This window comes from Triturus cristatus, chromosome 2_2 (genome assembly GCF_964204655.1).
Source record: "Triturus cristatus chromosome 2_2, aTriCri1.1, whole genome shotgun sequence".
NCBI lineage: Eukaryota > Metazoa > Chordata > Amphibia > Caudata > Salamandridae > Triturus > Triturus cristatus.
Genome location: NC_140582.1, coordinates 217,428,882 through 217,452,033, shown reverse-complemented (window position 1 = coordinate 217,452,033; position 23,152 = coordinate 217,428,882). Strand labels below are relative to the sequence as shown.

At 47.6% G+C, this 23,152-nt stretch overlaps 1 protein-coding gene across 1 annotated transcript in view; it reads right to left on the bottom strand.

Moving 5' to 3' along the window:
- Positions 1-23,152, bottom strand: part of LOC146862060 (solute carrier family 46 member 2-like) — a 154,529-nt gene that overhangs the window by 3,523 nt on the left and 127,854 nt on the right. Inside the window, exon 3 of the mRNA XM_085641259.1 lies at positions 22,817-22,973. Coding sequence (XP_085497385.1) covers positions 22,817-22,973 — 157 coding nt within the window. The remainder of the gene's footprint in view (positions 1-22,816; positions 22,974-23,152) is intronic.

Genomic DNA, 23,152 nt, shown 5'->3' with positions numbered 1-23,152 from the left:
TTTTACCTGCCTATAAGTGTCTAGTATATGGTACTTGTAAGTTCAATGTTACTAGTGGGCAGCAGCCCCCTTTGTGCCACCCAGTGCAGGGACACAGCAAACCCTATCCCAGGTCTACCATTGTGGTCTGGCAGTGCAGTTTTAAAACTGCCAATTTGACCTGTCAAATCCCTTGACGGAACTAAACCTTCCTTTTGAATATTATTGTCACCTCTAAGAGAGGCCTTATTGCTCATAGAGCAGGGTGCATTTTATTTAAAAGTAGGAAATGTAAAAGTTTCATGTTCCACAACGGCTCAGCTGCCAAGTGGCAACTGGACCTGGACTTGCCCGGTTTGCAATCTGGTTTCGGGGTTGAGGCGTTGGGGACTCAAGGCGGTCATTAACATTGTGACTTTGGGACTCTCTCGGCTTCTATATAGCCATCTCCCCACCTTTGCAAGGCACAAAAGTGCTCATTGTGGCACGTTTTGACTTTGTTGTCGACACTCACCGACTTGATGCATGCTGGTATCTGCAGTCTTTTGACAACAGGCTGCAGCTGCAGGCAATCACAGGCGGAGCCAGCATCACTCCTACTAATGGGAGGGCCGTGGAGTGTACAAAGGCAGGAGTGAGCGTGAGCCAGCGTAAGAGGCGTCTGAAGAAGGTTTACACCGAAATGCATTATGCCCAGCATTTTGAATAAATGGTCGCCCTGGAATCCCCGCTGTGTCCTCTGGTCATTTCTTGGAAGTGATCTTTTTTTGGATATTTGTGCACGCCGGCCAGTAGCGTGCCTAAAGAGGACCCGCCTTACAAGTGGCCTGCAGGAATATTGGCAACGTGGCGAAATTTTCAAGGGATTGGATACTGCCGGCCCACCTGGGAATCAGACCAAACAAGTGGCCGCTGCTATTAGCAGTCCGTGACTGCACGGGGACCCGTGGTCATTGTATCTACATGTCACGGCCCGGTTTGCAATCTGGTTTCGGGGTTGAGGCGTTGGGGACTCAAGGCGGTCATAAACATTGTGACTTTGGGACTCTCTTGGCTTCTATTTAGCCATTTCCCCACCTTTGCAAGGCACACATGTGCTCATTGTAGCACATTTTGACTCCGTTGTCGACACTCACCGATTTGATGCATGCTGGGATCTGCAGTCTTTTGACAACAGGCTGCAGCTGCAGGCAATCGCAGGCGGAGCCAGCATCACTCCCACTAATGGGAGGGCCGTGGAATGTACAAAGGCAGAAGTGAGCGTGACCCAGCGTAAGAGGCATCTGAAGAAGGTTTACACCGAAATGCATTATGCCCAGCATTTTGAATAAATGGTCGCCCTGGAATCCCCGCTGTGTCCTCTGGTCATTTCTTGGAAGTGATTTTTTTTGTACATATATAATGGTGTGTATATTTTGGGGCATGGCTGACTGGTGATTTGGGTCGAACAATGTGTCATTGTTTAAGTACTAGTGTAAGAATAATTGTGAATGTAAGAGATAGTAAACGTTAAGTAGTGGTAAAGTGTTTGTGCTCCTCCTTTAAACAAGATGGAACTGGTATACACCTGGCGGGCTCATTTTACCTGCCTATAAGTGTTTAGTATATGGTACTTGTAAGTTCAATGTTACTAGTGGGCAGCAGCCCCCTTTGTGCCACGCAGTGCAGGGACACAGCAAACCCTATCCCAGGTCTACCATTGTGGTCTGGCAGTGCAGTTTTAAAACTGCCAATTCGACCTGTCAAATCCCTTGACGGAACTAAACGTTCCTTTTGAATATTATTGTCACCTCTAAGATAGGCCTTATTGCTCATAAAACAGGGTGCATTTTATTTAAAAGTAGGACATGTAAAAGTTTCATGTTCCACACCTGCTCAGCTGCCAAGTGGCAACTGGACCTGAACTAGATCCTGCTGCGGCCTCTGCCCGACACCCTGTAAGTCTCTAACAGGCCTCAAAAACTAATAAGAATGTTACCAAACCTGCAGGTATAGTGACTTGAATAATCTACTCGACCTAACTGTAATGTGCTTGAAATCATATGCTGGTCTCAAATTGTGTGATCCTTGGCAAATACTTTATTTGACAAAGATGCCTTTTTCTTTACTATCACATATGAGAGCACTTTCAAATATGTGAGTTAAGCATGCCTGCTGTGCAAAACCTCTTGGTTGATTTAATAAATTAAACTTTTGCTTCATGTATAATTAAAATCTAGCCCACATATGGGGTACACATGACCTGACATGCCTCTTAGTTCACTAATACCATCGTTTTCAGGGCAGAAGCAGGACTGTTTCTCAGTTCATGTTTAAAAACTCTGACTTTTAATACATTAATTACTAAATCAGGATGTGATAGTGTACTGTCATTTACAGACATCACATTTTCATTAAAATGGCCACAAACATTCCCACTGACATGCAATTTTACTGATAAAACTATATAGCGTACAAACAATCTTTGGAAATAATGTTCAAGCAAATATTTATAATTAGTTCATTACCGAATAAAGTATTCTGAATCATTTAGATCCTATTAAAATCTTTGTTGCAATCACACTTCAGAATTACAAAAAAGTGCTTTTCTAACTACTGAAATATATTTTGAAATATCTGTACAGTTCGTTTATAAGCTATTTAAATAGGCTAAAAAACTGACATCCTACAGCCTTTCATTTTACTTCCAACACCCAGGCACGATTTTCAGACAGTTCACATGAGGATTTTGTAAACGCGATCTTCAGGATAAAATAAGCAGCATTTTGTAAGCAGATCTAACCTGACGTTTGACCTCTGTGTTGAAAGGCACAGCAAATGTGACAAGATCTAGAGGCATCTTTATTGCTCGATCACTTTCTGAGTTCATTCCCTGTTCTTTGCCGGCCCCTCTCTCCCCTGACAGGGCCAGTATGCCATATAAATAACTTGTCCAGATAAAATTTGACTCCCCGAGGTCTGTCTAAGTGCCTGCAATGGGGTCTTTGTGGGCTTTAGAAGTGTATACCTGTGATTGATTGGGACTTGAATGGCTAAAATCAGAAGGTAGAATCTTTGACCAGAAGGAACCTAGTTAGTGTATCTGACCTGCGCTCCATCGCAGTCAGAATCACGTTGCACCTAGGTCCTGTTCTATAGCGAGCTTTGACTATCACTGGCAAATTAGGCTTCTTCCCGCTATTTCTACTTAACATTTTTAAAAATCATATCTTGGGTTCCCCTTGTTGGATTTTTGTCAGGTTGGCTTCATTTTGTTTAATAAATGTTACTTTATTTTTTCTAGTTCCTTTGTTTTTTCTGTTGTTTTGCCTTTCCACTTTATTACTGTTTTACTACTGCATAAATACTTTACGCGTTGTCTGTAAGATAAGCCTATCTGCTATGTGCCTAGCTACTAGGGGGTTGAGCTCAGTTTTCTTTTTACTTTATTAGTTCACCCTGATGAGGATTGTGATTTTAAGTCAAGACCAGAGGCCAATTTTATTGCAATCTTCTTTATTTAGCTAACCACAACCACTTTAAAGAACTTAGAATGTTGTGAAAAAAAAATCCAACTCAATAAAAGGCCAGAACATGCATAACTCTTCCTTCTTTTTTTGGCCGCTGCAGTCAAGATAAGTACTCTCTCATCCTCTGCTCTGTTTATCACTATTTTGAACTTGTTTTGATTTTTATTACCTATGCTTTGGTTTTACAGTAATGTAGGTTCTTCTTTTACATCATTTGCTATTATTATACCTTTATAACTCATACATCTGTTATTTACATGTCTAGTTGCTAAGCTATCTGATACTAATTGACTTATGTATGCTCTTAATTTACATGTTTAATAACTTTCCTTTCAGCGTTTATTAGTTCTTTTTTCTGTTTTCAATAGTTTTAGACATTTTGGGTTTCTTTTGAAACTCTCACTTTCTTTCGAAGACAGCGAGATATGCACCATGTCAACCTCCCTGCTTACCGGTTGCGCACCTCGACCGCGTTACTAGGAGCTGCAATAATGCTCAGAACGCGGCTAAGTCCTTGCTGCTTCTCTTGCCCCCGTCCGGAATGAATTAATACTGGGCTTGTTTAGCGTCGCTGCCACATTGAAGGCAGGTGCGCTTTTCAAGTCCGCTTTGAGCATTTAAAAAACGGAGACCGCTTGGGCTCACACCGTGCCTTTTAACCCCACTCCTCTACCGGAAGTACAATCTCCGGTTTAGGCGATTAATAATAACAGAAAGGGGACTAACATGGGCGCCGAGACTACGTTTCCACGTCGTCTCGGCAGCCATTATAAGGCCTTGGGGTGCCTTACATAGTTTTGTACTGATTACATGCCCCCATGAACGTTTAAAAAAGTGACAGTTATTAACTTCATGGTAACAGCTGATTGTCAGCAGTTTTTTCAAATGCGGCTGTACTCTCTAAAAACCATTAGGTTTACTAAACCATTATATTTAACTTTTACTAAACCTTTAGCATGAATTTCCAAGAAACCATTAATCAAGCACCCCCTAGCACTTCTGAAGAGTCTCTTGAGGACAATTTAAGGGGCATGCTAGAAAAATTCTCTCAAGACATGGAGAAGAAAATGGACAAGACGCTGGAAGTTTTTTCGTTGGACAAAAATAGACTCTAAGATGAAGAGAGATTATGGCCAGCCAACAAGGGCCCCCTATCTAAAAAAAAGGAGTTAAGGCTAGTGGAAAACGCAAAAATATTGAACCAGCTGGTCCAAACTATAAAAAGGGTGAATTCTCTGATTCAAACGAAATCTCTGTCCATATGAAAATCGGTGGTGTCGAGGACCACAAGGGGACCGTGGAAAGGGTCCATCTAATGAATCAGGAAAAACTAAAAGGTTATGCAGTGTGATGACTCCTCGGGGAGCACTGAGGTTGAACTAAGCTGTTCTTCTGATTTTGACCGAGGGATCTGAGGTATTACCGCCAAAGGCCAACAATGAAATTGACTTGGCCAATGAAGATTTATGGGGAATCAATGGCTCCCTTCCTGGTCCTTATGTTTGACCCCCTCTCTCTTAAAACACCCCTTATCTCCTGAATGGTCCCCAGCTGCACATGTAGCAAACTACATGCAGTTCTGGATAAGAAAGAAAATCCCCAAAGATGTGAGACTACGCCTCAGGTCAGAATGCTCTAGACCCCTGTTGGCCAATAAAGTCACTCATACACCCGATTTGGATCCAAAAATAATTCCTTTTATTGGCAAAGGTGGTCGAGACCCCAGGAATGGGCTAGATAAAGGATTGGGCATGTGCCAAGACAGGCTTCTAGACCTTTCTGGCCCTTTAACCAAAATATTTGACATGACGGAATGTGGAAGAGCTAAGGCAACGGTTCAAAAGGGCAGTATGCCTGCTAGGCAATGCCAATATGGCCATATCTATTGAAAGAAGGACGATCATCCTTCTAAAAATTGATCCCAAATTGGTGGAGCTAGCCCATAATGAAGGAGGGCAAAAAGCCAATGGGCTACTTTTCGGTGATGATTTTATCAAGGAGATGTCCAAGTATGTGGGAATCTTTAGCTCCTTACAAAAATCTCAAAGGGAGATTAAGAAGGTCCTCGACAGACGTGTTTTTGGTGGGGTCGGGCGATCAAGGGGTCAATTCCCCGGCCGAGGCCAAGGAAATTAAAGGACCTCCTTTCAGAGAGGATTTAGACCTAACCTCTATCAATCCCAGAACTCATATGGAGGTTTCCACCCTCAGAGGCAAGGGTTTAATGGAAGAGGACCACGAGGTGATCGTCGTTCAAGAGGCTCGGGTAAGTCAAGACCCTTCTGTTACCTCTATAAGGATAGGTGGGAGGCTGGCTCAATTTGCAAAAAATTGGTTATTGATAGCAAAATACCCTTGGGTGTTGGAAACCGTTATGGGATACCAGAAAGACTTTGTGGGGGAACCCATTCACGACCATATCCCAGAAATCAAATGGTTCCACAAAGAGTTATCAGAATTAGTCAACAAAGAGGCTCAAGACCTACTAGAGAAAGGTGGGATCAGGGAATCACTAGAATCGACAAAATGTTTTGTAAGCAATATTTTTCTAGTTCAGAAAAAAGAGAAAGGTATGAGACCAGTTATAAATATAAAGAGTCTCAACGATTGGGTAGAATACCACAAATTCAAAATGGAAGGTCTACACTTAATAAGGGATATACTGCAACCGGGGGATTGGCTAACAAGATTAGACCTAAAAGATGTGTATTTAACAATCCCTATTTGCAAAGATCACCAAAAATATCTCTGCTTCAGATGGGAGGAAAGATGTGGGAGTTTGTATGCCTATCCTTCGGTCTCTCTTCGGCTCCTTGGTGTTTCACCAAGGTCCTCCAGCCGGTGGCAGCTTACCTGAGAGAACGAGAGGTGCGTCTGATCATTTATCTAGACAACATACTCATAATGGATCAAGTGAAATCGATAGTGATAGATCACACTACTTTGGCAATAAACCTTTTGGAGGATCTAGGTTGTGTGGTAAACAGACAGAAATCTTGTCTAATTCCAAACAAGGTTACTCAATTCCAAGGTGTGAGACCGGCCTCACGGCGTAGGCCCTCCCGATCATCCAGCCGACCTGCAACCACCCCCAAGACACGGCATCTCCGACTCCGGCCGCCCCAGCCACACAGACCCGAGGGCCGGCCAGAGCCCCCGCCAGACTCGACACCCTACCACGCATGCCCGACCAAGGGAGCGGGAACCCCCGAGCCAGACCGAGAGGCGCCAGCCCAGTCACACCTCGGATCGCCTTCCCCCGGGAGGGCTCGATCGGCCACCAGGTCCCTGTGGCGCAGGCGCCTCGCCTGCCGAGCGTCTGGGGTCCCTCCCAGACCCACCTGAAAAGACCAAAGGAGCGAGCGGCAGGAAATCCCGCCGAACCCCCTCAGTCACCAAGACCCCTCTCTGCGAGGACTCCGGACTTCAAAGGGCAGGGGGAGTATAATAAGGGGTGCCGGAGGGACGAATGGTAGAGAAGACCTGGAACCATCGGAGCCCCGCTGACGCTGTCGCAGCTCCCGAACACCGAACCACCTAGGCCTGTTGAGTGACTCGCGGCCTCCAACCGTTGAACCATCTGAGCCCTGCTGACGCGGTCGCGGCTCCCGATCTCCGAACCACCGGTGCCTGCTGAGTGACTCGCGGCCCCCGACCATTGCACCACCTGAGCCCTGCTGACGAGGTCGTGGCTCCCGAATTCTGAACTACCTGTGCCTGCTGAGTGACTCGCGGCTCTCCCCTCAAGGAAGATTGGCAAAAGATCGCCAAGAGAAACAACACCCTCCAGCTCGAGGATTGTGAGCTGTCCGCAGGGTACTTTGCAGAGACACTATATTCAAAGACTGTCCCGCTACCCCCATTCCCCTACCACCGATTTGTAGTCTCTTGTGGCACTGATGTACTACTTGCAACTTGGATCATAAAGATCCCTTGAACCCTTCGATAAAAGAACCTATCGTCTTACGAAGAAACACGTGTGGTGTCCCTCTGTTCGTAGTGTAAGCCCAGGGTGTGCGCGCCTGGTTCGGCCTACTTGGGAGAGGTGGGTCAAGGGGGTGGGCAAGACGTGTATCGAGCCCCTCTCCGGCGAACGCCTTTCCAACATTTGGTGGCAGACGACGGGATCCGAGCCGACACCGAAAGAGAGCGTGCAGTGAACGACTGACGCACTACCAAACAGAGATGGAAGGAGAAACCTCCCTGGGTGCCGCAGGTACCGAAATGAGCTCGACGTTCCGAGAAGATCAATTGGACTATTTTACGCATAGAGAATTAAAACAATTTTGCAAAGACCTTGGAATCGCTACCACCGGATTAAGCACAAAGGAAGACTTCCAGAAAGTATTGAAGACCTGGGTCGAGACAGGGGCGTCCCCGACCCAAACAGAAGAAGATTCCGCCCATGAACCACGAAGCATCCCGGTGAGAAACAGCGGGCCAGAGGGGAACCTGTCCCCCGAGGAACTAGCAGACCGAGAGAGAGGCCGCAACCACGAACTTGAACTGGCCAAGCTGAAAATCGAGGGAGAAATAAAACTGGCCGAGAAAAAGTTAGCCGTCGAGCAGTTACGGCTAGAAGGGGAACTCGAGGAAAAGAGACGCCAAAGAGAGCACGAAGAAAAGAAACTCCAGCTGGAACATGAACGCAGCCTAAAAGAGATCGAGTTAAGGGCTAAAAGTGAAGAGTCACGACCCTCCGGGAATCTACCATCCGCTCCCACCGTGGAAGCCAAAGTCCACATCCCCAAGGATGTGGTAAAGGAGTATTACAAAAACAACGATATCCAGCAGTGGTTTAAGGCCTACGAAGTCGCCATGACCTCTCACCGAGTCCCGCAGAAGGATTGGGGGGCTGGGCTATGGGGCCGGTTCTTAAGCGAAGGAAGAGATACCCTGCTGGATCTGCCCTCCACGGTCATGAACTCCTACAGCCACATGAAGGAAGCCCTCGTGGGCCGATATGGACTCACCCCCGAAATGTACCGGCAACGGTTCCGAGATTGCAAAAAGATACCGGGCACCACATGGGTAGAATACGTGAACTTTTACAGCCGGGCCTTGGACGGGTGGGTCAAGGGCAGCAAGGTCTCCACCTTCGAAGAGCTGTTTGATCTGATAGCTTGGGAACATTTAGCGGCCAATTGCTTTGTAGAACTGCGCCAACATCTCATGGACAGTAAACTCACCGACCCTCGAAAGCTGGCCGCCGAGGCTGACCGTTGGGTGAACACCCGGGCCACCCGAGGCCCCGTGGGAGACTACGGTCGCCACAGTCAAGCACCCCCCCGCCAGAGGGGGGGAAGGAAACCAAGGCCGACCGAGAGACTTCCAAGGGGGGCCCCTGCACAGCCCTCCCAACAGCCCACCGGCAGCAGGTCCAGCCCCGTCCCCAGCCAGCACCGGAGCCCCGGGCGGCTGGGGCCCCGAACCAGGACCACCTGCTTCCGCTGCCAACAGCCCGGACACTACGCCAATGACCCCCAGTGTCCCCTGTATCAACGACCCGCAACGACCAACCCTCCGGCCGGGCAGATGGCCTCCGTGGCCCTGGGGGAAGAGATAGAGGACTCCGAAGAGTGGGAACCAGCTGCCATGGCCCTGGTCTCCCTTGGGGATCGAGAAATGGTCCCCGGAACACCCTTGCCCGCCAACACGAAGAAGTACCTACAGCAGGTGACCATCAACGGCCACCGAGTCGAGGGCCTCCGCGATACCGGAGCGAGTGTCACCGCGGTCCACCGCAACCTAATCTCTGAAGACCAGATCCTACCCAATGCCCTCTGTCCGGTCATATCCTCCGACAATTCCGAGAGCCTCTGCCAGATGGCTCTGGTGTCTTTCGAGTGGGGAGGAGTCTCCGGAGAATTGAAGGTAGCCGTCCGAACATCCCAGCCCGTAGACTGCCTCCTGGGCAACAACCTTGAGACTTCCCTGTGGGGGCAAGTGGAACGAAGAGCCCATCTCGAGATGATGGGCCTACCCGAATGGGTCTGCGCCACCACGCGCTCCATGACCGCGCGATTGCCTCTCTCCGAGGGCGTCGAGGCTCTCCCACTGAACACTGTCCCCGAGAAACGGGATACCCTACCAGAGACGGACAGCCCTCCTCCGGAAGGAGAAGACACTAACCCGGGCGAGGGGTCGGAACCTTCCGCCCCTGAGGCACTGACTGAGCTCGGAGAACTCCCCGAGATGGCCCAGTGGCGCTGTGAGGGAGGTCCCTCCCGTGAAGAATTCTGCCAAGAACAGGCCACCTGCCCTTCCCTCGTGGGACTCCGACAGCAAGCCGAAGCCCAGACCGCCGGTGACCGGTCCGGAACCCACTGGGTATATTGGGACAATGGCCTCCTATACAGCGAACAAAAGTCAGCCGAGCTAGGCACAGCCCGAGTACTGGTAGTACCCCTGCGCTTCCGAAGCCTCCTCCTGGGCCTTGCCCATGATGTACCCTTGGCAGGACACTTAGGCCAAGACAAAACATATCAGCGGTTAGTTACCCACTTCTATTGGCCCAAGATGCGAGCAAATGTAGAGGTCCACTGTAAATCCTGCCTCACGTGCCAGGGCAGTGGGAAAAGTGGCGGAAAGCGCAAGGCTCCATTACAACCCTTTCCCGTTGTGAGTACCCCATTTGAGCGGGTTGGCATCGACATCGTGGGACCGCTGGATCCGAAGACCGCCCAGGGCCACAGATTTATCCTCGTCCTGGTGGACCATGCCACCCGCTACCCCGAGGCCATTCCCCTCCGCACCGTGACGGCTCCAGTGGTGGGCCGGGCTCTCATGGGGATCTTCTCCCGTGTAGGATTCCCCCGCGAGGTTGTGAGTGATCGCGGCACTAACTTCATATCCCGCTACATGAAGTCCCTGTGGCAGCAGTGCGGAGTAACATATAAGTTCACGACCCCCTACCACCCCCAGGGCAACGGCCTGGTGGAACGCTTTAACAGGACCCTGAAGGGGATGATCCTGGGCCTCGAGGAGCCCCTGCGCCGAAGATGGGACGTCCTCCTCCCTTGCCTCCTGTTCGCGTACCGGGAAGTTCCCCAAAAGTCCCTGGGGTTCAGCCCATTCGAACTACTATACGGACACTCCGTCCGGGGGCCCCTGAGCCTGGTCAAAGAGGGCTGGGAGACAAGCCCCCGGGGGACCCCCCTGGATGTGTTCCGCTACATCCTGGCGCTCCGCAACCAGACCCGGAAGTTCAGAGAACTCGCAGAAGCTAACCTCGAGGCCAGTCAAGAAGAAATGAAGCGCTGGTATGACCAGAACGCAACTCTGGTCGAGTTCCAGCCGGGCCAGCAGGTTTGGGTCATGGCCCCGGTGAAACCCTGCGCCCTACAAGACAAATGGACTGGCCCCTTCAAGGTGATCGAGCGGAAGAGTCAGGTCACGTACCTGATCGATGTGCAGTCCCCGCGGAACCCCCTCCGGGTTCTCCACGTGAACCGTCTCAAGCCCCACTTTGTGAGAACGGAGTTGAGTTTGCTCCTGGCCACCGACGATGGAGCAGAAGAAGACACTGAACCCCTGCCCGACCCCCTGTGCGCTAAAGAAATAGATGGCTCCGTGGAGGTAGTGAAACTGTCGACCACCCTCACCCCCCCAACAGTCCGACGACTGTCGCCAGCTGCTCAGACAATTCGCAGACCTCTTCTCCCTAATCCCAAGGGTCACCGACTGGTGTGTCCACGACGTAGACACCGGCGACAGCCCACCTGTGAGACACCGAGCCTACCGGGTGCCTGACCGGGTCCGCACCTGCATCAAGACCGAAGTACAGAAGATGTTGACCCTGGGAGTGATCGAACCCTCCGATAGCCCCTGGGCCAGCCCGGTAGTCCTGGTCCCGAAAGCGGCCGCCCCTGGGGTCGCCCCCGAACTAAGATTCTGTGTGGACTACCGGGGGCTCAATGCGGTCACCCGAGCGGACGCCCATCCTATCCCCCGCGCCGACGAGCTCATCGACCGCCTTGGGGCCGCTCGTTTCCTCAGCACCTTCGACCTGACCTGCGGGTACTGGTAGATTGCACTCACGGAGGGAGCAAAGGAACGCTCCGCCTTCTCCACACCCGATGGACACTACCGCTTCAGGGTCATGCCGTTCGGAATGAAAAACGCCCCGGCCACCTTCCAGCGGTTGGTAAACAAAGTCTTGGCCGGACTCGAGGAGTTCAGCGCAGCGTACCTTGACGACATAGCAGTATTCAGCTCTCAATGGCACGAGCATCTCCAGCACCTCCGGCACGTACTGCTGGTCCTGCGCCAAGCCGGCCTAACCGTGAAGGCCAGCAAATGTCAGCTCGGGCAAGGCTCCGTGGTCTATCTGGGGCATCAGGTGGGCAGCGGGCAGGTCGCCCCCCTCCAACCAAAGATCAACGCCATCAAGTCCTGGGAGCCCCCCACCACTCAGACGGAAGTCCGGGCCTTCCTGGGCCTCACAGGATACTACCGGAGGTTCATTAAAAACTATGGTAGCCTCGCAGGGCCCCTCACGGAGTTGACCTCCAAAAAGCTCCCGAAGAAGGTGCAGTGGACCCCCCCGTGCCAGCAAGCGTTCGACGCCTTGAAAACCGCCATGTGCACCGCCCCAGTACTCAAGGCCCCCGACTACTCCCAAGAGTTTGTGGTCCAGACCGACGCATCCGAACACGGCATCGGGCCGTCCTCTCGCAGTTTAACGACAAGGGCATAGATCAGCCTATAGCCTTCATCAGCCGAAGGCTACTGCCTCGAGAACAGCGTTGGAGTACCATAGAACGAGAGACCTTCGCCGTAGTCTGGGCCCTCAAGAAACTACGGCCCTACTTGTTCGGAACCCACTTCCGAGTGCAGACGGACCACCGGCCCTTGCGGTGGCCGATGCAGATGAGAGGAGAGAACCCCAAGCTATTACGATGGTCAATCTCCCTCCAAGGGATGGACTTCACTGTCGAGCATCGCCCCGGGACGGATCATGCCAACGCCGACGGCCTGTCCCGATTCTTCCGCTTCAGCGAGGAGAACCCCCCAGTGGATGGGTAGTTCTCCACGCCTTTCAGCTGGGGGGGACGCGTGTGAGACCGGCCTCACGGCGTAGGCCCTCCCGATCAACCAGCCGACCTGCAACCACCCCCAAGACCCGGCATCTCCGACTCCGGCCGCCCCAGCCACACAGACCCGAGGGCCGGCCAGAGCCCCCGCCAGACTCGACACCCTACCACGCATGCCCGACCAAGGGAGCGGGAACCCCCGAGCCAGACCGAGAGGCGCCAGCCCAGTCACACCTCGGATCGCCTTCCCCCGGGAGGGCTCGATCGGCCACCAGGCCCCTGTGGCGCAGGCGCCTCGCCTGCCGAGCGTCTGGGGTCCCTCCCAGACCCACCTGAAAAGACCAAAGGAGCGAGCGGCAGGAAATCCCGCCGAACCCCCTCAGTCACCAAGACCCCTCTCTGCGAGGACTCCGGACTTCAAAGGGCAGGGGGAGTATAATAAGGGGTGCCGGAGGGACGAATGGTAGAGAAGACCTGGAACCATCGGAGCCCCGCTGACGCTGTCACGGCTCCCGAACACCGAACCACCTAGGCCTGCTGAGTGACTCGCGGCCTCCAACCGTTGAACCATCTGAGCCCTGCTGACGCGGTCGCGGCTCCCGATCTCCGAACCACCGGTGCCTGCTGAGTGACTCGCGGCCCCCGACCATTGCACCACCTGAGCCCTGCTGACGAGGTCGCGGCTCCCGAACTCTGAACTACCTGTGCCTGCTGAGTGACTCGCGGCTCTCCCCTCAAGGAAGATTGGCAAAAGATCGCCAAGAGAAACAACACCCTCCAGCTCGAGGATTGTGAGCTGTCCGCAGGGTACTTTGCAGAGACACTATATTCAAAGACTGTCCCGCTACCCCCATTCCCCTACCACCGATTTGTAGTCTCTTGTGGCACTGATGTACTACTTGCAACTTGGATCATAAAGATCCCTTGAACCCTTCGATAAAAGAACCTATCGTCTTACGAAGAAACACGTGTGGTGTCCCTCTGTTCGTAGTGTAAGCCCAGGGTGTGCGCGCCTGGTTCGGCCTACTTGGGAGAGGTGGGTCAAGGGCGTGGGCAAGACGTGTATCGAACACCTTTCCAACACTAGGTTTTATGATAGACACTGTGCAAGGTCAACTGAAACTCCCAAGAGAAAAATTAAAGCGCATAAAAAAGGAAATAAGTAATATCCTAATTCTGGGGAAAATTTCTCCTTGAATGCTAGCAAGGGTAATAGGCTTGCTATCCTCTGCGATTCAAGCCATTTTTCCTGGTCCTTTGAATTATCGGGCGCGCCAGCGTTTGAAGAGCAAACACCTAAGAGATGGCTTGAGTTATTCAGAGGAAGTAACCCCTTGTCAAGAAGCAAGAGAAGAAATAGACTGGTGGTTTAAAAAATATGGACGCATGGAATGGGAGAGCAATTTTTGGCTCTCTCCCAGATTTGGTGATAGAATCAGATGCAAGCTTGTCAGGATGGAGAGCGAACTGTGGCTCAGTTTCTACTGGTGGTCTTTGGACGGAAGAAGAAAGGAGTTTACATATAAACTGTTTGGAACTTCTGGCAGGTTCTTTTGCAATAAAAAGCTTTACGAAGGACTCTGCAAGATGTTCGATTCTCTTGAGAATGGACAATGTCTCAGCAGGATATGTCAACAAGTTAGGAGGTCCTAAATCGAAAGGTTTGGCAGATTTGGCTAACGTATTTTGGGATTACTGTCTAACAGAATATTGTTGTTCAAGCGGAACACATTCCTGGCTTGAACAATGTTGAGGCAGATTGGTTTTCAAGAAATCACAGGGACTCAAGCAATTGGTGTCTGAACAGGGACATTTTTCTGAGTCTGATGGACATTTGGGGTCCATGCCAAGTAGATCTGTTTGCGGACAGACTCAACACCCAACTAGAGATTTTCTACAGTTGGCATCTGGATCCGGAATCTGCAGGAGTGGATGCATTCAGACAAGATTGGAGGAATCTGAAAGGATATGCCTTTCCTCCCTTTTCAATGATTACTCAAGTAGCTTTGATGGTTCGCATATGGAAGGTTTCACTGGTTCTTGTAACCCCCCCCCTACCCTTTGGAAGTCTCAGATGTGGTACCCTATGTTGTTGGAAATGCTGGTAGATTATCCAATTTTACTACCGTTATACCCGGAAATTCTTCTAGGTTCTTCAGGAGAGCTGCACAATTTAGGTCTAGAAGGGGAATTGAGAATGATGGCTTGGAAAATTTCTGGAAACTATGGGAAGTGCCAGGATTTTCAGAAGAGGCATCAAACCTCATCAAAGAATCTTGGGCTCCGGGAACATGTAAATTGTATAGATTGGCTTGGCAAAAAGGGGTTTGCTGGTGTGTCGAAAGGAATTTTGATCCCATTTTGGTGGATATATTTGAAATAGCCTACTATTTATCAGAATTGTTCGCAAGAGGTCTAGCTTATAGAAATATTAATGTTCATCGTTCTGCTATTGCTGCTGGTCATGTTTTGGTTAATGGTTATTCTGTAGGTCAAAATATACTCATTAAGAGGTTGTTAGAAAGTATTAGGATTTCAAAACCACCGATTCCTAGGTACATCTCTCTATGGGACGTTTCTAAAGTTCTGAAACTCATAGATAGTTTGAGTACACACGATTTGCTATCTCTTAAATTACTTTCTTTCAAATTGACAACCCTTCTCTGTTTAGTCTCTTTTAGAAGAGTTTCCGATATCAAAGCTTTAGAAATCTCGAGCAGAATCTTTGCTCCCTAAGGTATATATTTTTATTTAAACAACAGAACCAAAATTAATTCACAAACAATTTTCTATCCCTATTTTGATGATTATGTGAATTTATATGTTGTCAGATGTGTCGAAGAGTATGAGGGGAAAACATCTCAATTAAGATCTAATGTCAAACAGTTACTGATTTCTTTCAGGAAACCTCACAAAGATGTATCATCTACAACTCTAAAAAGATGGGTTAAAGAAGTGATTAGAATGTCTGATGTTGATGTTAGTATGTTTGGTGCACACTCTGTTTGTGGTGTTTCTGCTTCTCAAGCCTTTTTGCAAGGAGGTTCTTTGAATGATCTTCTCAAATCTACTGATTGGTCAAATGATATGGTTTTTCGCAAGTTTTATTTTAGATCTGTTGAAAATGCTGCTTCATGTCTATTAAAAATGCTTTAAACTTGCTTAAAGATTAGCCTCCGGTCTTGACAGAAATGTAGATTTTCCCTAACCTCGATGGTCAGAAAATCTGGATTTTATTAAAGACATGGAGGCTAATATTATTCGCACCCTAAACCCAACCCTTTGTTCATTTCCTCTTTCCTTATTTTGTACGTCGTGCTCAACAATAAAAGAGAAGTTATTCTAAGTTGGATTTCCTGCTGTCAGATTTTGATGCGGAAGTGGATCTAAGTCGATTAGGACTTTTCATGTGTATATCTTAGGTAAAGAATGTTTTTTGAAAAAAGAAGGAAGAATTGTGTGTCCTGGCCTTTTATTGGGTTGGAATATTTTGTTTTACAACATTCTAAGTTCTTTAAAGTGGCTGTGGTTAGCTAAATGAAGAAGAATGCAATAATATTAGCCTCCGTGTCTTTAATAAAATCTAGATTTTCTGACCATCGAGGTTGGGGAAAATCTACATTATTTCTTGAGATGGGCACTTACACGCTCAAGTAATAATCCAATTTCTAACTGTAAGTGATGCAATTAACAGCATATTTACATGGTCACATGAACTCATCCATGCTGACATTGCATTTGAGAAAAGAAGGGCACTAACATCTGAATCACACACCCTCACACCATACTGACTGCAAGAATGGCAGAAACAGAATTGAGCTACAGGCACATTTACCAGACCCACACACCTAGGAAACAACACCAACAAACAATAAGAACACACTCTCAAAGTTGTGGTTACTTTTGCGTAGAAACATGGAATTAAAAAGGAAACGCCTGTAATATTTCAATCACAGCACGATAAAGCTCAGGCCAAAAAGCCCTGGACACCTGTACCTGAAAAGTGTATGCAAATAAGTTATGCCAAGAGGATCAACGGCCACCCAAACAGAGTGAAAGCTTGGCTTGCTATGGACAACAGTTGACAACAGCCTGCTTCAAAGGAGTACAACCTCAATGACATACAAATTTGCCTTGTATACGTATGAATGGCATTGAGGTATTGTACATTCTGAGTGATGGGTGGACTGGATTCACATACGGCCTTGCTGCATGGATTCTGACCCAGCCTCCTGCTGTGCAGTTATAGTTCACTGCATTGTGGTTTTTAAGATCACTACTGGTATGTGTGTTTATGCTAACTGAATCTTAAATGTACCTTTGTGTTAACAGCTGATTCATCCAATGGTGCATTTTTCATCTGTTTCCCATGTGCAGAATTGGTGGGGTGCGTCCAATCAACTTTTTTGTGGGTGAAGGGTCAACATAATGATTGGCAACCATACGACAGTTGTGACTTCAACATTCTGTGTCACAATCCATATGACAGGTTGTACAGGTATTGCTGTACATTCGCCTGCAAATTTAGCATGGGTATTAAGGTTGTTGGTTTTACATAGGGCGTGACTTCTTTCTATGTGCTTTGTGCATTAACATTTTAAAAAAACATATCTCCTTTAACCCATTTGCTGATCTTAGTGTATTTTTGCTTATTAACCCCTTGCCTGCTCATGACGGAACCACTCCGTCATGAGCCACAGGCGCCGTGTGCTCATGACGGAGTGGTTCCGTCATGCTGCGGCCGTTGCGGCCGCTCCGCCCACGTGGCGCTGATTCCCTGCCTATTCGGGCGAATAATGCAAGTGGGCGGCGTCGTGACGGAACCACTCCGTCATGAGCACAGCGCGCCCGGGGCTCATGACGGAGTGGATCCGTCACGAGCATGGCGGCGCCGCGCTCACCCCGAACCCCCCCAGCGCTGCGGCAAAATTTGTGCCGTGGCGAAGGGGTTAAAACTTCCTCTGTTTTCCCACATAGGTTTGGGAATTTTATTGTGTTGTGTTTTTACTTGTTGGTACTGTATGAACTTAGCACCCACGTATCTGGGTATCGCTGCTGCTTGTAGCCTAGCTACTTGGAGTGAAACAGAGATTCTCTCAGAACTGTATTTTGACCTAACTAGAGGTTTTGTTTTTTAGTTTGTAGGGGTGCAACCTCCGAAATTAATAACCCCATTTCTAATAAGCAAGAGCAGATGAGTAGCCCACCCAGGTAGATGAGACCTGCTGAGCTCTTTAAACTGGTGGCGACCAGCATAAGAAAGGTCTGAGAGAAACATGCGAGTGCAGCCATGGTAGTCTCTCAGTGAGCAACATTAGGACACAGAAGAGGCCATGAGGTCCACTTAAGATTAACCAACAACTTGAAAAGGACATTAGAGTGCCCTGCTACATTAGAGCCTTATCCACTGCAAATAAGTATGATAAAAGCATAAAGCACCAAAATAAAGGCAGACCATCCTTCGTTTCATGAACACATTTAACCTACCAAATCCAGTAATAAATCACGTTATCACCAAGTTCATCAGGAAAACAGGTAGAAGCAAAACTATTAGTACTGCAGTTAGTCGCAGACAAAATGGTAGCCCAGTTCTAACTAATAGCCACCACACAACAAACAGTGCCAACAGGAAACGGAAAGGTCACAATGGAAATGCTGAAGCAGAATCTTTTGTGGTGATAATCAAAGTCACAAATGTTCACACTCAGGACACCCATACATAGGTAATTAAAATACAATGATAGGAATGGGTTGCAGAGGCAGAGAGAAATGGAAGAGATGGTTGGCGGGGGGAGAGGACATGGTGGATCCTGCTCACAGAGGCAGAGATTCTAAGAGTAGCTAGTACAGATGTAGAAGATCACAGTACACAGGATAATGGTGCATTTCTTTGGTGTGCCTAAGAGGAGGAAGGGGAACATCTGGATGTTTCTGGAACAATTGATCGAGAAACTCCTAGAAACAATATACAAGTACAATCAGTTGTGGGCACGTGCTTCGGCATCTTGAAAATGCTACGTAGGTTTCTCTTCTTAGTACCAACCTCGCACAGACAGACGGTCGTTCAGGCCCTTATCACCTCCAGAATGGACTATGCCAACGTCCTCTATCTGGGCCTTTGGGAGTTTATTTTCAATAGACTGCAAGTCGTGCAGAATGCTGCAGCCAGGGCAGTCCTGAGACCGGATCCCCCACCACCTGAAGATGCTGCACTGGCTGCCTGTCCGATGCAGAATACTTTTCAAAGCACTTGTCCTGGCCTTTAAAGCTCTACATGGCATAGGGGCACTTTACATCCGTAGAAGAGTTTCACATTACGTACCTGGCAGATCCCTTAGGTCAGCACACCAACACTTAATCGTTATCCCTAAGTGTCTTAGAGCCCGCCGCGGCGGACGTTCTTTTCAAGTGCTAGTGGCTAGATTCTGGAACAAGCTGCCTCTTTCGCTGAGGCAGGCCACAAGCATAATGGTTTTCAGGAAACAATTGAAAACCTGGCTGTTCCAACAAGCTGTATAATAGCCGACCGCCCCGAGACCGATGTCCCATCCCTGGCCTCTGCATCTTTTTGTCTTAGCGCCGGGACACTCTCCTGAGTAGCTGTGCGCTCTACATATCCAGTTTAACATAACATAACAATATCACTCTATTGTAGAACCTCCAAGAAGTCCACAAGGCCTGACCGAGGAGCTCTAGTGAATCAAAAGCACCTTGTCCAACAATGGAATATTTTCAGACAGGCCAGAAAGCTCAACCAGATTTTCAAGGCACCCAAGACAAATTAGCTGTGCATGTAGGGCAGGCATTAAATATAAATCTAGGAAGAATATTCAAGAGAAACTATACACAACTGGAAACAGATTTTTGTTGAAATGGGACATGAGGTACTGCCTTCTTGAACAGGTCAGTATGGTACTGCTGATGGACCACAAAACCAAGGGTTTCCTGTTGCCTGCCAACTTATCGGAATGTCCTGGAACAGGGCAAGATTGCAGTGGATATCTCTGGCCCATGGGAGATTGAGTAAGCACGTAGACCAGCACCACCTTTCGAAGAGAACACAATTAATGTAATAAAGAGACACTGCAGAGAACCACCATGTGACCTACTACACATGGGTAAGATTTTGCTAGCCTATCCATAGGCCTATAGGGCTCAAGTACCAAAGGGATTGCTGAAACCAGCAAGGAGGTGATGAAGAAAGGACAGAAATTATTGTGCCCTGATGCTAGAATCTGGGATCCAAATGTATGAGTTTCTAAAGTATTATTCTAGCTACTTTGGGGACTAAACGACAATTGCTGAAATGACTGCCGGAAAAATGACATCGACCTAAGGTGTAATTAAGGTAAGGCTGGGAAGGAATCAAGAGCCTCTGGAGCTACTTCTCTGCCTATAGGATTTAAACACTTGAACATTTATTGCCTCATTTACCATATTTTAATGCATGGCAGCACAGCAAGCCTTCGTGCTGCGCTGCCGTGCGTCAGAAGAGAAGGACAGGAATGCGCCGCAATATGCAGCACACATAGAAAAAGGGAAAACAAGGAGAATGAAGTATTTCTCCATGTTGCACCTCCCTTACGCCTCCCCTAGGGAGGAGTGGGAATCTGACTCCTTCCCAGGTTTACAAATCTTGTAAATCTGGGAATGCGTCAGGTTCCACAGATGTTGCGTGGGAACACCCATGGAATGCTCCTTTCACGCAGAGTAAGGAGTGAAAGGGGCCCATATTTACAAGTCCATGAAAAGCCATACAGGGAGATTTTATGTGGCCTTATAAATATGGGCAGACATATGCTCCGCTGGTGCGTCAAAAAAATAATCGCACCAGCAGCGCGATGGGCTTATAAATAAGCCCCTTAGCATGTAAGACACATTGAACGAGATATAAAATGATGCAAGGTGTGAAGATAGATATAAGGCAGGAGACTTGGAGTAATGGGAAAATAATAACAAAACACACCAACTTGGGCACTACTTATGTAAGAAAAAAGTAGGTGACATTGATGATTAAGTTGATAGGGCGAGTGAAAAGGTCTTAAATCCGAAAGATGCGACTTATGCCAATTCATTATCTCTGGGCCAGGGAAACTTCAGCCAAGACCTGCACCTTTAGAAACAGTGCCGATGTCACCACGTGACATTCACACACTGCCTCTGTCTCTATCAAGATCCTGTGCAGCACCCATTGTACATTCGCAGATCGGACACCCATTTCACGTTTTATAAAAAATTCCCAAATACACCTTTCCCAAGATCCTGTAATCGCCGTCTGGAAGGTCTCTATAAATACCTCGCTGCAATTGCACTAGATAGTGTGCCCTGCCTTTTCCAGCTTCACTTCTTAACGGTCTGGCAGTCGCATCACAGAGAGAGGCTTTGGCTCCGCCCACATGATGCGAGCCAGGAGTGCATGTTCTGATTGGTTAGATGTTGAGCGCTTCCACAAAAAAGTGCTTGCCCTCCACACAGCAGTAATCAATTTATTTATCCAGCTGCCTGCGCTTGAACTTTCAGAGACACACACTTAACACTGTAATACAATAAAGTGTCTTAGATAACTAGATAATTTATGGTGTTTTTCTCTGGTAGCAGCACAAATTGGAGGGCAGGCTACATGGTAGTTTAGGTCACCCTTGACAGTGCAACTGTCACAAGACCTTTTAACCTACACCATCATTATTCTACAGAATTTTGCTTCCACACAAATACTTATCCATTCATATGCTATTTACTTGTAATGTTTCTCATTACCATACAGCATTCCTTTAAAGCTAGATATATTGGCACTGCCAATGCTTGTTGCTGATGAAACGCTATGTAGACCCAGCTGTTTACACCATTACCCTTTTCATTAGCCCGTTATCTCTTTTGTCAATGTCAAAAATTACCACTTCTGTAGTCAACTAGGCAAGCTACAAATTTTGAACCTAAGAGAATATCCGTCAGCCCAAACAACAATTACAGGGGAACGGAAGTTCAGCCAAGCACAGAGCCATGTGACAATTAAGGCACACAGAGATATCAACTCATTTAACTGATTTCTCTGTAAATTGATACATAAAGTAGTGGCTCGAGACAGAATCTTAGCTAGGAACAGAGAAAGGATGTATAGTTGGGCCCAACACATCAGACCCCGGACTAGCCTTAAAAACAGACCACAAAAGAAGCCATGATATGTTTTAATGTTTGTCCTACATTCACTGAACCGAACAATAAAGCTGCTGCCGACCCTTTCTATGTGGGCTTTGAGCCGGTTCTCTGCTGAAGAAATGTAAAAAATAGTTAGTACTATCATGCTTTTTTACAGTATAATTCTCCAAATATACAGGCAAACACAATAGGTTTGTTGGCAGCAACCATGAAATATTCCAATATATATCATGCTGTAGTAAACAAGTCTGATGTGTCGCCAGGTGTTGGAAGAACGGGGGTCACCTACCAAGAAAACTTAGGTTGATTATCTTTTAAAGTTGTGGTAAGATAAAAAGCCTGTCCAAATTTGACCCAGCAAAAAGGCAAATCCTGGACACTGTACCTCTCTTCTGAGGAATTATCCCCATGATAATTTTCAAGGATTGGGACAGATTTGCATTTAAGGCACAATTTTCAATATGGTTTGCTGAAAACCGGTACATTTTCTTTTTTTTAAACCGGCAGTACCGATGGGTATCTTATGACCTATTGCAGTATCTTTTTAGTATGCCAAATATGTCTAATAGTTCCCAGTTCGGGCATCCAAGTTCAGTCCCTAGGAAAAGTTGGTAAAAATTGAGATAAAAAGGTGTACTTTTTAGTTGAATTTGCCTAAAAATTGGTTAAAAAGAAATAACTTGCAAGCAGTGCAAATAATCTAGGTACCTAATATACAATAATATGAAAAAGAATTTTGAGCCGGCACACACAGTCCTACTTCAGTATTTGGGAACAAGGGTGATTTCAGTATGCTTCTTCTGAGTTCCAATAAAGTTCTTGTTCTGCAATATGGCACCAGTCTTCTTTTCCACGGATGGAGTAAGAAATTTTTGAAGAGCTCACAGGTACATATTGACATTGAAAAATAATATACCAGGTCAATATATGAGCCCTGAAGAAGCTTGGTAGAAGAAGCAGCAGTGTGTGTTGATGTAAGGATGCAGATGTGGAAATAACAGTGGGGTGTAATAAAGATGACAACAGTTTAATTAAGCCAGTTACGGTCAGCATAACATTTTGCCAATATTACCCCGACATAGGATGAAATTGTCCTTGTTTAGAAACATAATCGTAGTACAGTAAATTAGCTCTTACCTGATTGGGATGATACTTATAATGCCGATGCCGAATGATAATAGAAAACAGAACCCGCTGAACCATTCTAGCGTTGCTTGATAAATCTTGTTGTACGCTGTCGAAGTGATTACTCCTGAGATTGTTAATGACAACTGTAGCACAACAAAGATCTTGCCTGTGGAAAAAAATGGAGGGACATGGACAGGTATTATTTAGAGCACTGTTTCCCAAACTCTGGGTCACATGCTGATTATTGGAGGGGCAGGAAAATCCGAGCAATACATAACATAGTTTTTAAATTCTGCTTTTATCTTGTCACATTTGCTGTGTTTAAACGTCAGCGGTCAAATGTCA